General features: G+C 43.1%; 1 protein-coding gene across 6 annotated transcripts in view; it reads left to right on the forward strand.

The window, feature by feature from the left end:
* Positions 1-12193, forward strand: part of SEMA5B (semaphorin 5B) — a 283614-nt gene that overhangs the window by 139299 nt on the left and 132122 nt on the right. For all 6 annotated transcript variants that reach the window (XR_009962448.1, XM_062607082.1, XM_062607079.1 and 3 more), the window contains one exon: positions 5054-5259. Coding sequence is in view for 5 of the 6 variants with exons in the window: in XM_062607082.1 (XP_062463066.1) it covers positions 5106-5259 (154 nt within the window). In the remaining variant the exon portion in view is untranslated. The remainder of the gene's footprint in view (positions 1-5053; positions 5260-12193) is intronic.

Here is a 12193-nt window from a genome sequence, read left to right on the forward strand (position 1 = left end):
TGGACTGTGGTAAAATCTCCCAGGGAAAGTGGCAGAAATCCAGCTACTTGGCACATTTAACAACTAGTCCAGACAAAACACTAGTAAGTGTACTCTGCTTTTGGCACAGAATATACTATGGGATGTTATGAAGCTTTCCTGCATGCAACTTTTTATCATTTCATGACCCTTGTCCTGGGTTCAGCAGTAGCAGTCATGTTTCTCCTTGGTAGCTGGTGCAGTGCAGTGTTTTGACTTTCGGCTCGGGAACAGAGCTGATAACAAGGATGTTTTGGTTTGGCCAAGGACTTTGTGAGCCTCATGCTCTGCCTGGGAGGAGGGGAAGCCAGGAGGAAGCAGAGACAGGACACCTGACCCAAACTGACCAAATGGAATACCACAGCACGTCATGCCCAGGATGTAACTGGGAGTTAGCCGGAAGGGCTGGGAGACTGCAGGGTTGGAGGAGGTATCGGTCGGTGTTTGGTCGGGCTGAGGGGGGCAAGTTATCGGTTGGCTGTTGGTGAGGTGTTGTATTCTCTTCCCTTGTTATTTCCTTTATCATTATTATCATTGGTGGTAGCAGTAGTGATTTGTGTTATACCTTAGTTACTAAACTGTTCTTATCTCAACCCGTGGGAGTTGCATTCTTTTGATTCTCCTCTCCATCCCTCCGAGAGCAGGGGGAGGGCAAGAAAGGGGGGGGAAGTGAGTGAACGAGTTACCTGACTGGGTTTAAACCATGACAGTTCTTTTTTGGCGCCCAACGTGGGGCACGAAGGGTTGAGATAACGACAGATTTGACCGGATTAATAGTCACTCATCACAATGCTGATTTATTGGCTCTCAGAGTTGTTCTTGTTGATCTCACAGCTTCAGAATGTTGTAACTTACTTAGAGCCGGTATTCGCTGTGTTAGTGTTTATCAAGTGTGGGACTTGGGCTAAGGTTCTTGTCTCACTGTGCTTTATGGCAATGGCTTGTAATACGGGCGGGCTCCAGCAGCAGGGCGGGACGGACGTGGCCGTGGACTTGTACCTGGCCGTCCGGCTGCTCTTCACCGTCCTGGCCCTCACCCTACTCTCCATCTTCGTGAGGCTGCGGGGAGCCGAGGGGGAGCGGCCCCGGGAGCCGGCGGCTGCTGAAGCGGCCCGGGAGAGCGGCCCCGGGGACCAAGCGGCGGCGGGAGCGGGGCCGGAGGCCGCGAGGGGACGGCTGAGGGTGGAGGAGGTCGGGGCGGTCGAGGAGAGGAAGGAGGCGGCTGCCGAGCAGCGGGAGAAGGGGGCGGAGGAGCCGAGCCCGGCAGAGGAGCCGAGCCCCGCGGAGGAGCCGAGCCCCGTGGAGGAGCCCAGCCCCGGGACGGCCGAGAGCATTCCCGGCAGCCGCCCGCCGAGCCCCAGGAGGATGCAGGAGACCCCGCAGCATTTCCCAGCAAGGCAGGGGAGGAAGAGCTGGACTCAGGAAAAGAGAAGCTGCGGTGGGAGAGAGCACAGCAGCTACACCAGCCCCAGTGACAGTACAGCAGCTACACCAGCCCCAGTGACAAGTACAGCAGCATCAACTGAGAGTTCTGAAGGTTTTGAATGGCCTTTGGGTATCCTTGGGACCTGCCTGCTGATTGTGATGGGGATCAGCATGTTGGCACACACACAGACTGTGTTCTACCCACAACCATTTTGTCTGATCTCAAAAGTTAAGCAGAGTCAGGTTTGGGTCTTGTCTGGGGTTAGACAACGATATAGGGGGACCAAGAGGTTTTCCCCAAGGCTGGGCAGTCATGAGTGGCAGGGTGTGTGTGACAGTATGGGCAAGTATCTAGTCCACTGGGCCCCTCCAGTGCTTTGGAAGCGTCGGAGATGGAAGGCAGCTGTGTGGAGTCCCCAGCAACAAGCTGCAGAAACTGCTGAAGGGGACAGTGAATTATTTTAAGCCTGGTGGGCCCATGGCACTTCAGGCCATCAGAGCAGAGATGCAACACAGAGATGGACTCATGATTAAGGGGTGGACTTGGCAATGGACACTATTGCCCGGGTTATTCACGAGTGTGAACACAGTCTCTCCTGCTCTGGAAGACTGTTACAAGAGATGGAGCCTGGCATCATGGACCAGATGGACACAGCAGCTTTATAGGGACTGGTCCATGCACTAAGATAAGAGTGCACTGAGATAAGAGTGATGGTATATTGAAAATGTGGGATCTGAGCATGACGTGAATGGTATGGAATAAGGGGTGGATAATGTCCTGGGTTCAGCAGTAGCAGTCATGTTTCTCCTTGGTAGCTGGTGCAGTGCAGTGTTTTGACTTTTGGCTCGGGAACAGAGCTGATAACAAGGATGTTTTGGTTTGGCCAAGGACTTTGTGAGCCTCATGCTCTGCCAGGGAGGAGGGGAAGCCAGGAGGAAGCAGAGACAGGACACCTGACCCAAACTGACCAAAGAGGTATTCCATACCACAGCACGTCATGCCCAGGATGTAACTGGGAGTTAGCCGGAAGGGCTGGGAGACTGCAGGGTTGGAGGAGGTATCGGTCAGTGTTTGGTCGGGCTGAGGGGGGCAAGTTATCGGTTGGCTGTTGGTGAGGTGTTGTATTCTCTTCCCTTGTTATTTCCTTTATCATTGTTATTATTGGTAGTAGCAGTAGTGATTTGTGTTATACCTTAGTTACTAAAGTGTTCTTATCTCAACCCGTGGGAGTTGCATTCTTTTGATTCTCCTCTCCATCCCTCCGAGAGCAGGGGGAGGGCAAGAAAGGGGGGGGAAGTGAGCAAACGGGTTACCTGACTGGGTTTAAACCACGACAACCCTGATGAGTGTGAAACTTGAATTTACTCATGTGCTGATTGTAGACCACATAGGGGCGTAGAGGAGCATGGGACTCTACCATGTGTCTTTTTCACCTAGCTGAAGAGCACTGTTTGTGTGAAAATGACCATATTGGCTCAGACTAAAAGTCTGGAATAACCAGTAATGGCTGCACTGGGAGAAGCAGAGCATGCATGAGGTGGGACTTCCATGACAGTCTCCTCCAGTTTCCAGCAAAGATATCTGACACCAAAGAAGTCCTTTTGCCTCTGTGCATTTCCCACAACAGCCATCTCCTCTCTAAGGAAAGTGTGGTTATGTCTCTTCTGGAACTTTGAGTGGATGCGAGAGCTATACAAAATGCATCTCCCTGGCGTTCACTTCTCTGCTTGTGTTTTGCTTCTACATCTGTACTGAAAAAAACGATCATTTAAGCCAGTGGCTGAAAATATACTCCAATACTTCATCATCAGTAATTTTCATTAGGCCGTGACTTGCACAACATCTCCATCATGTGAGATGCCACAGTGCTCAGTTACGCCCTGCAGTATGCTTGGGCTTAATGACTAAACGGTGTGCTGGCCTTAGCTTTGAATGATTTCACATCTCTTACTTCTGCCAGTCCCATTTTTTAATGATACTTGCTGTGTTTAAAAAAAACACCCTTCATGGTGTAGAACCTCCTTTGGAGAACTGGAAAGGGATTTTATATATCCCTGCATAAAATCTGCACGTATATGGGGCTGGAAAAAATGTGAAATGTTGTAATCTCTCACTCACACTGGCTGGGAAACCAAGGCCCTAGAACTACCCCAAATACTGAATGCCAATGCTATTTTCAGTCAGTGATATGTAGCTGCTGCCGAAGACACACATAATGGATGCGCTGGCAACTCATCTTTATGCCAGTGTTTTAAAATCTCAGAGAAATACAGATAAGAATAAAACACAGGATCCATCTTTCAAACCAACTGTCTCCCATTGCTGCTGTAAGTATTCCCTTATTGCCTCTGTGACACGCAAAGACCTTTACAAACTTCTTCCAACTTCTTGATGTCACATTATTGTCCCATATTTTGGTCTGTGCCATGAGCCTGTTATTGTGTATCAGTACCCCATGGTACCAGCCACTAGTCTGGTCGCTTCAGCTGACTGAAAGTGTTTTGGAGACTCCAAACAAAAATCTAGAGATACCAGGCACTGCAGGTGTTGACTGTTACACTACCTTCATGAATCACTACACCTGCAGGAACTGAAAATCTCGTTCTGTGATATTTCAATCAGAATTAGCTTTATCACTCGGTAAGATTTAAAGGTAGGAGACTCCATTTGTTTGAAAACATATGTTTGTAATAATTGAGCAAAGTTACATGGGAAAATACAATGTGCACATTAGAAAGATTAAATTTGCCAATGCAGATTTTCCTAAGCTGCAGCAGCACCTTGGGGAGCCTGTGGCATGAGCTAATTAATCCTCCATCCCCTGCCCCAGGCCTGATAGGCCCAGGGAAGTTTTTTAGAGCTATATCTTTCCTGCTGTTGCTGTTAAAAATGCTCATATAGAAAAGGCATTTCCCGTCTCCTAGCCTGAGAGTGAGTGCTCCTCCTGTTTAGCTGTGCCTCAGCTCTTGTGACTGAGAGCTATAGCATTCCATGATAAGGCGGGCAATTGACTCACTTCTCACCATTCTCCCAATTAAGCTGTTTTAATTTTTATGCTACCTTAATTAGCACTTTCCTGGCAACACCTTTAAATTGGCTTCTCTTGTTTTAAAACATTTAAACCAGCAGTGGTAAAATGGATGAATTTCCTATTAGAACAGTATTAATTGCACATGTGTTTTCATGATGACTGATGTTGGCCATTCCTTAGTGATTTCTTGAACACAGCATGGCATTTAAACATGGACATGTCATGAAACTGAGGAGTGAGGTGTCCACACTGGGGGACACTTTTACATCTGGAATATTTGAGAATTCAAATTGTCAGCAATGGCCATTGCACACCAGCTGCTGTGTAAGGACATGTGCCCCAAAGGTCCAAAGAGATATATGTTTAGGGAGCTGTACACTTACCTTCTCTTTGAAGTTAGAAGCCCAAATACAGTTGAAATTGGATCATTATTTTTAGATGCTGTTTGTGGATTATTATCTTGTGTACTTAGTACAAGTGGGGCTGGGATGAAAGGGGAACTTCCACCTTTCTCTACCCATGTTACACACTCTGAATAAGCATTGATCTTTCTGAAAGTGGAATTATTTGTATTTCAGGTGTCCTCCGTGGGCCTACCTTGGAAGCTAGATCTGCAGTTGCCCTTCAGTCATGGTTGTTTCAAGATTAAAGGCCATTTCCCTGTCATTGCCAAGCCTTTTTCTTCTTGCTTTTCATCTCTCAGCATCACAGAATGTACCTGAATACTCTGAAGCTGAACATCAGCAGTGTGTCAGGAAAGAACACCCCACAATTTCTTTTGAAGGTAAGAGCTTCTATTCCTGTTTTAAGTTCCAGTAGGATGATCCATTTTGAAGTCCTTCCTGGTGCTATGGATGATGATTCAGTCTGTGCTGTTTTCCTTATACCTGTGATCCACAGGCCAGTGCAAGTAGCCTAATGAATTTTATTCAGTTTGATGCCTTACAGTGTTTTAACTCTGAGGCTTTGTCATTTGATTCAGACATCTTTGCAACTACTGGTCTAAGAATCTCAATTTTCAATTCTGCTACAAACTCCCTGTAATTTTGTACCACACTGAAACTGTGTTCCAGTTTCCTTTTCTCTAACTGGATTCAGTAATGCTTATGTACCTCACCTGTCTAGTTGGATCCAGACACTCAGTGATTGAAAAGTAATAGAGAATTTGGACATACCTGAATGCAAGAAAAGTAAATTGTTTTAAAATGGCAGGGAATGGCATTCTCTTGTCCTTATCACAGGTGGATTTTCCATGAATGTACCAGGAGTCCTAAGCTGCTGTCTGTCCAGTCTGTCCACTTGCCCACTAAACAGTTAGATCATTATGCTGGTATCACCATTATTTCTGAATTCAGTCCAGACTAGTTTGTTAAGCTCAGCATCATCAGCTTCTGAGTGTCCTTGCTAAGAATCATTTCCTTCTAAATGCTGAAATATCGATTTTGGTTCCCATTTAAGGCTATGCAATGCATCTCCAGTTACATTCTTTGCTAAGGGCAATTAAGTACCTTGCAATGTGCCTTTAGTTAGGTTCTTTGTTAAAGGCAATTTAGTTGTGGGTTTGTGACCTTTGAGGTAGGGTTTACCAGGAAGAAAGTAGTCAAAGGCTTCCTTGCTGACCTTTCAGAATTCTAGAGAGCTTTACTGTTTGCAGAGGAGGAAACTCTTGTCTCTTAATTTGGAAAGTGTAAGAGTTTACTTGTCTGTTTTCCATTATCTGTGCTTTAAAGGTTTTAAGTGGATTAAAGTAAATTAGCAAAATCTTTAAGCCTACATCATATGGCACCGGCTCTAACCTTGCTCCAGTGAAATGGGTAAATAAAACTTGATTTTAATTGCTAAATAAGTCTAACCATCTGTTTAACTGGGGAGGGACAAAAGGAGAAACCGATGGAGTTAAAAATGTGGTGGAACTCATTTGGATATTTAAATAGATTGCACAATAATAATGATGTTATCGGTACAGAAAAGAGAAAAAGTCTGAGCTCTTTCCTTTAACCAGGAGCACCAAATGTGGAGTGTACAGAGGATGTGTTGACGAGATCCAGCACTGAGATAAATCATTCTGCAGGGAATATTAGAGCTCTGATTCCTGATGTTGAGGAATTGGTGGGCATTTTTTGGCACTCAATATGAGTGCTTCTCTGCAGAAGTAATGACTACATAAAACCACTCAGAATTTGCCACTTGGCTTTGCTTTAATCAGGCATGAATTTTTCCCAGAAAAAAAAAATAATCTCTCCTCCCCTTTCACTGCTCTTATCCTCTTCTTCTCTTTAATGGTAGAGGGCAAAACCTGGTGAGTTAATTCCAACTTGACAATTATAGAAAAGAAATAGAGATTGAAATTGCAGACACACCAAGAAAATTACCCAGATTTTCATTCAGGTCTCTTAAACCCAAGCTAGATTCAGAGTTGTTTTTTCTCAGCACCTGTTTCTTCATGAACGTTCATGACACAGTTTAGTCCTCTATTTCCTGCTGCAACGTTCAGCTGGAAGATACACAGGAATAAAATTAAAGGCATCTTCTTTCCACTGCACATGGTATGTAAATTCTATGGAAGAGGTCTAACACCTTCAAAACCACATTCAGTTCATAATATAATTTACCTTAAAGCTATACCTTGTTCTCGTGCCAGCACAAGCAGGTTTCAGCTGCAAGGGAAGACAAGCAGGGAAATCTACTTCTTATGTGCTGTTCCAAATTCCTTTGAGGTTATCTCCACTTAAAAGCATGGCTCATGGGCTTTCAGTGGGTCTCAAAATGCATTGTCCCATGGATCACAACCTGATATACAACGGGAATGCTGGGCCAACAATTGAAAGAGTGACCCTAACAGTAGCTCTGCTGATGCTCCTGCTGCTATGGGAGAGGATTATATTACACCTCCAATTTTCAGTGGATGGTCGGTAATATAAAGTAAGGTCCCAGGCCATTCAGTTGTACGGGATGCATTAATTTACTGCCAGAAGGAACAGGTTTACAAAACAGTTTATATTACAAAGGAGTTGAATAGCTTCTATTTTACAGTCTTGCTAGCCTGGCTTCCCATTGCAAGACAAACGGGATGCCATGTTTTGCGTTCTTCAGTTCCCACTTTGGTTATGCTCAGCCTTTCTTTTCATCGTACTTTTCCTCCAGAATACAATATTCTTAAGAATCCAAGTAAAACTACTTTCTCTCTACCCTTTAACTTATTTCCAGAGAAATCATGTATTTTCTGTGTCTAACCTCTTGCTTATTGTGTCTCATCCACACTCGCCAACCATCTGTTTGAACTGATATCTCTTTGTATTGCATAGGAGGGGTAAAAAAGGTTACAGTACATGACCTACTTATTTAAGCAGACAGTAGTCTGTGCATTCAAAATGCTTTTACTTTAGCTGTGTTTGGACCTGAAGAAATGCCTGTTTCTTTATAGAGCTCCTTCTCTAAACCACCTGCCATTACTTGTGACCTAGGGAAAATGATCTAGACAAATTGAGGGACATAAATTCTGGTCCTTAATATGCTTATTTTACATGCTTAAGATGAAGTTTGCACTGCCAGGAGAGATGTGGTTGGGGAATGGATTGTAAGCTGAATGATTTATCCCAGCAGACTTCAGAGAGATTGTGAGGGACAGGTTAGGAATCTGTTCTGTGAACGCCGTCGTGTGTGTTTGCACAGGACCAAACACACACAATGGTGCCCCAGTTTCCCTGGGGCTTATAAATGATGCTCATTGTATAGTTCACCAGCAATAATAACGTACTCAGTTTAGGCTTTTCATAATTAATTGTTCTATTCTGTGCTTATAGGAAACCCAGTTAAAGTTTGATTTCCCTTGTTAGATCAATAAGAAAATGATCTTTCACTTCCAGGGAGGCTGTTTCTGTTGTCTTATTACCTATTTGGCTGTGAGTGGGTGGTTGCATTTAAGGATCTCTCATGCTTGTCTGTTTTTCAGTGAGTTGAGAAATTTGTGAAACAAGAAAAGTATAACCTTTTTTATTCATACATGCATGTACCCATGTATCCAAGTCCCATTTCACTAAACAGTATGTCATCCTGGCACAGCTACACTGTGGACCATTCTGGTAAGCCCAGCACCAGAGAAATTGTTTCTAGTTCCTGTCAGTCATGTTCTTCTTTCTCATCTTTTCCATATGTATCTGCTAACCAATAGATCAGTCCCTGCATTTCTGCATTTGCAATTGGGCTAGATGCCCTTCCCATACTGTCTTTGTTCTTAGCAGTACACTTCATTGCCATACAGATGTTTCTTTGACAAAAGCATCTTTGCTATTCATTAAAGATATTTGGATGTCCTTTGTAACATGCCTCTTGGGAAAGCCAGAACCATCTTCTGCCACAGCAGTGCTATGTAAGATTTGTTGTTTTGAGAGCCAGAGCCATCACTGACATGCGTATATATTTGTAGTGGGTGCAGAGTGCTTGGTTTCAGCTTGCTTACCAAGGAAGTGCTTGAAAGTTTGCAAACTCATCTGTGTTGTATCATTTGGATGTCTTAATTCATAAAACCACCTCAGCTGATCCTAAGTCGAAGCACTGGGGAAAGGTGGACTTGTTTAAATAGCTTGTATCCCACATCATCTCAGGACAGCAAGTCTCAGTTTTGCAGACTGCATCATTATGGCTGGTGTGAGTTCTCAGTGTGTAGCATTTGAATCATTGTTTAATTCTCAATCTCTACTGGATGCAGACACATTTCCAAAGTGAATTAGTTTGGGAGTGTTTAAATCTGGAATTTTTCTTCAAACTGTCTGTAATTATTACCTCCTACCAGATCAATGTGATTCAGATCGCTTGAATGTAGCTTGCTATATATTTTCTCAATGTTTTCTTTCTTTATAAAATGTTTTATTGAATTGTGGCCACCTTCAAACACTGAAATCTGTGGGGAGCAGTTAAGTGTTTGCTTATTGTAGTGAAAGAAAAAGCTGTTTTAAATTTGTGGGCTGAAGGATAATAGGGCATGATTTATTTCTTTTGAAGGTTCTTGGTATTTTATCAAGCACCCCCACTATTGTTGAATCGGTCACTAATACATTATTTGCTTTACTGTATATTGACAGAAAAAAGGCATGTTAGCATCCATCAACTCCAAAAAGCCAGCTAGGAAATCCTCTTAGGAACTTCTGATAAAGATTTACACTTTTCTTGAGCAAGTGAGATTTTGACAATCCAAACCAAAATTGTAGTAAGCAAAGATGAAGACAGTGGGGTGAAGTATGAGAGGCCTATCTGGCTACATGTCAAAGGGAAGGCAAAATATATTATGGGAGAATTGTCTTCTAGCTTGTAGCTTTTTTGCCCTTGAATCCCCAAACAGGGATTCCAAATGTTAACTAATGATGGATTGTTGACTGGAAACTGGTGGCATCCTGTAGGTGCTACAGAAGGTTTGCCCTTCAGTACATTTCAGTATAGACTTTGTTTCCATTAAGAAAGCCTTGTTGCAATTTTCTTTCTAATCTTGAAAATGGAACTGTGGCAAATGAAACTGTTATTTCCTTCTTTAGAGTTGATTCAGAATTTGTTTGAAAATTATGGCTGGTAAGACCATAAATAGGCGGTGGTTAGGGAAGTAATTTGCTCTCAGGCAAAACTTTCACTTCTTTTTACACCCAACAGTTCTCAATGTATTTTTCATTCTATAGTAATAACAATAATGATGCTAGTTCTTTGACACTTCCCCATTAATGGTGTCCAAGGCACTTCACAAATAATTGCAACGAGATTTGATTGAAAAAAATTATTCAGTATGCTGTTCCTTGAGGCCTTAAGAAGAGAACAGGTTTTGGAAGAGTGCCCTTCCTTCACAAAATGCTTTAGAGAGAGTGAATCATGACAAGCAGGAGAGAGAAAAGGAAGACTTTATGGTGAAGCTTCAGGAACAAATTGGTTGAGTAACTCTTACATATTGGAGTGAAAGAAGGCAAAACTTTGAAGAGGTATGATAGGTCAGGGGAAGGAACAGCCTCTGACCATGTGATGGTGATGATGAGAGGAAGGGCATCCTCAGCAGCAGGACTGAGTTAGATGGACTCACAGTGTGGAGGAACAGGTACTGAGAAGGTCACCAGCATAGTATGCCTGGATCAAGGCCATGGAAAACTCTTGTCAGCAGCAGAGTAGTTTGTTTATATTTTCCAGGGGTACCACTGGTGTAGCTGGGGCTAACAGCAGCAGCTAACAGCATCATGTGCACGGCCTTTCTTTGGAACAGTGGCTGGATCTAGGACATAGAAGTGGGTTGCCTCTTCTCAGATCTCAGGCACACCTCAGAGAAAGAAAACACAGTGGAAAGCAAAGCAAAGTGCGTTTCTTTTTTTTTTTCTGTGGTTCAGTGCAAACAAGACATGCCTTACAGACACTTCATTCTTGGTTTTAAAGTTTGCTTAGCATAGTTCCCAACTGAGTTAAGTTTGTGAGCCAGTGGTATGGCAGACCTCATTTATTTAGCATATCTGCTTCTGATGACTGTTAATATCACATTCTCCTAAAGCCTTCCATTCAAGGATGTCATTATGGTTTAATAAAGTTCACTTTAGTACTAGCAATCTCATAAGAACTATTCTTGTTTAATCATGCAGGGTTCACCCTGAAAAGCCACGAACAGTCTCAGCTCAGTCAAGCACTTAATGTGCACTTACCTTGAAGTCAGTGGGATTGTGTGCTTGAAACCAAGAGCTCAGCTTATGTGCTGAGCTAGACCACAGTCAAAGTGCGTAGCACTGAAACATCGTCTATAAATGGAAGATATTGTCTATAAATGGAAAACCTAGCATGTAGTTTTGTTTCTGGAGTGCTCTGCTACCATAGGTAGCATAGTTGTTCCTCTAACATGGCAGAATCAAGTGGTTAAGAAAAACAACATGTTCCTTAGATTAAAATAGTATCGTCTGGATTAAAGTCTGTGATCTGCAAAGACTGGGTTAGAGGTTTTAATGGTCATTTCTGGCTTTGGGAAATACAGGTAAAATCCTGAAGACCTTGTGCTTTGGCTTATAAAGCTCTGACTTCATAGATCATCAGTCCTTTCCTTTTTACAACATTGAGTGATCCTTAGGATGTACTTTAATGGAGTTGCTTGAGCTGCAAAATTCAGATTTGTATTTTATACATGGGGATTGTTCTGTTTTACAGCACATTAATGAAAGAGGTGGAGGTCATTGGTGAAATGTGGTCTCTGATAATCCTTTACTATTATTAGCCAGCTTCCAATTTAAAACCTGATCTTTATGAGAACAGGTTAATTTCAAAAGTCTTTTAGGATTTTATAGCCTCTGCTCCAATTCATTGGTGTAACTGGCTCATGGTGGGACCTTTGTCAACTGAAGACAGGAGTTCTCATAAGCCTGGATAGCTAAAAAGTACAAACTGTATGTTTGAATTGGCATCTCCAGTTCAGTCTGGCAAGCCACCAAAGGTCAACTTCTATTTCAGATGTTCATCAAAATCGGACAAATCTGCTTCTGTGATACCTGCAGGTAAAATTCAAGGAGAGTTTAGCCATACTTTCTCCGCCTTCTCCTACATTCTCACTCATGAAAACAGTTGTCCTGAATCTTGCACCGTTTCTGCTGGCAGAAGTGGCTGATGTAGACATGTAACTGTAAGCATAGTGAAAAAAATTTGCCTTCAGATGTGGAGGAGGCAGATTGAATGGTGGTTGAATGATGACAAAGGAGTGTCTTTTCCATCAGACT

Source organism: Pezoporus occidentalis, unplaced genomic scaffold, assembly GCF_034315485.1.
Source record: "Pezoporus occidentalis ecotype Australia unplaced genomic scaffold, CSIRO_AGI_Poc_V1 ctg12, whole genome shotgun sequence".
Classification (NCBI taxonomy): Eukaryota; Metazoa; Chordata; class Aves; order Psittaciformes; family Psittacidae; genus Pezoporus; species Pezoporus occidentalis.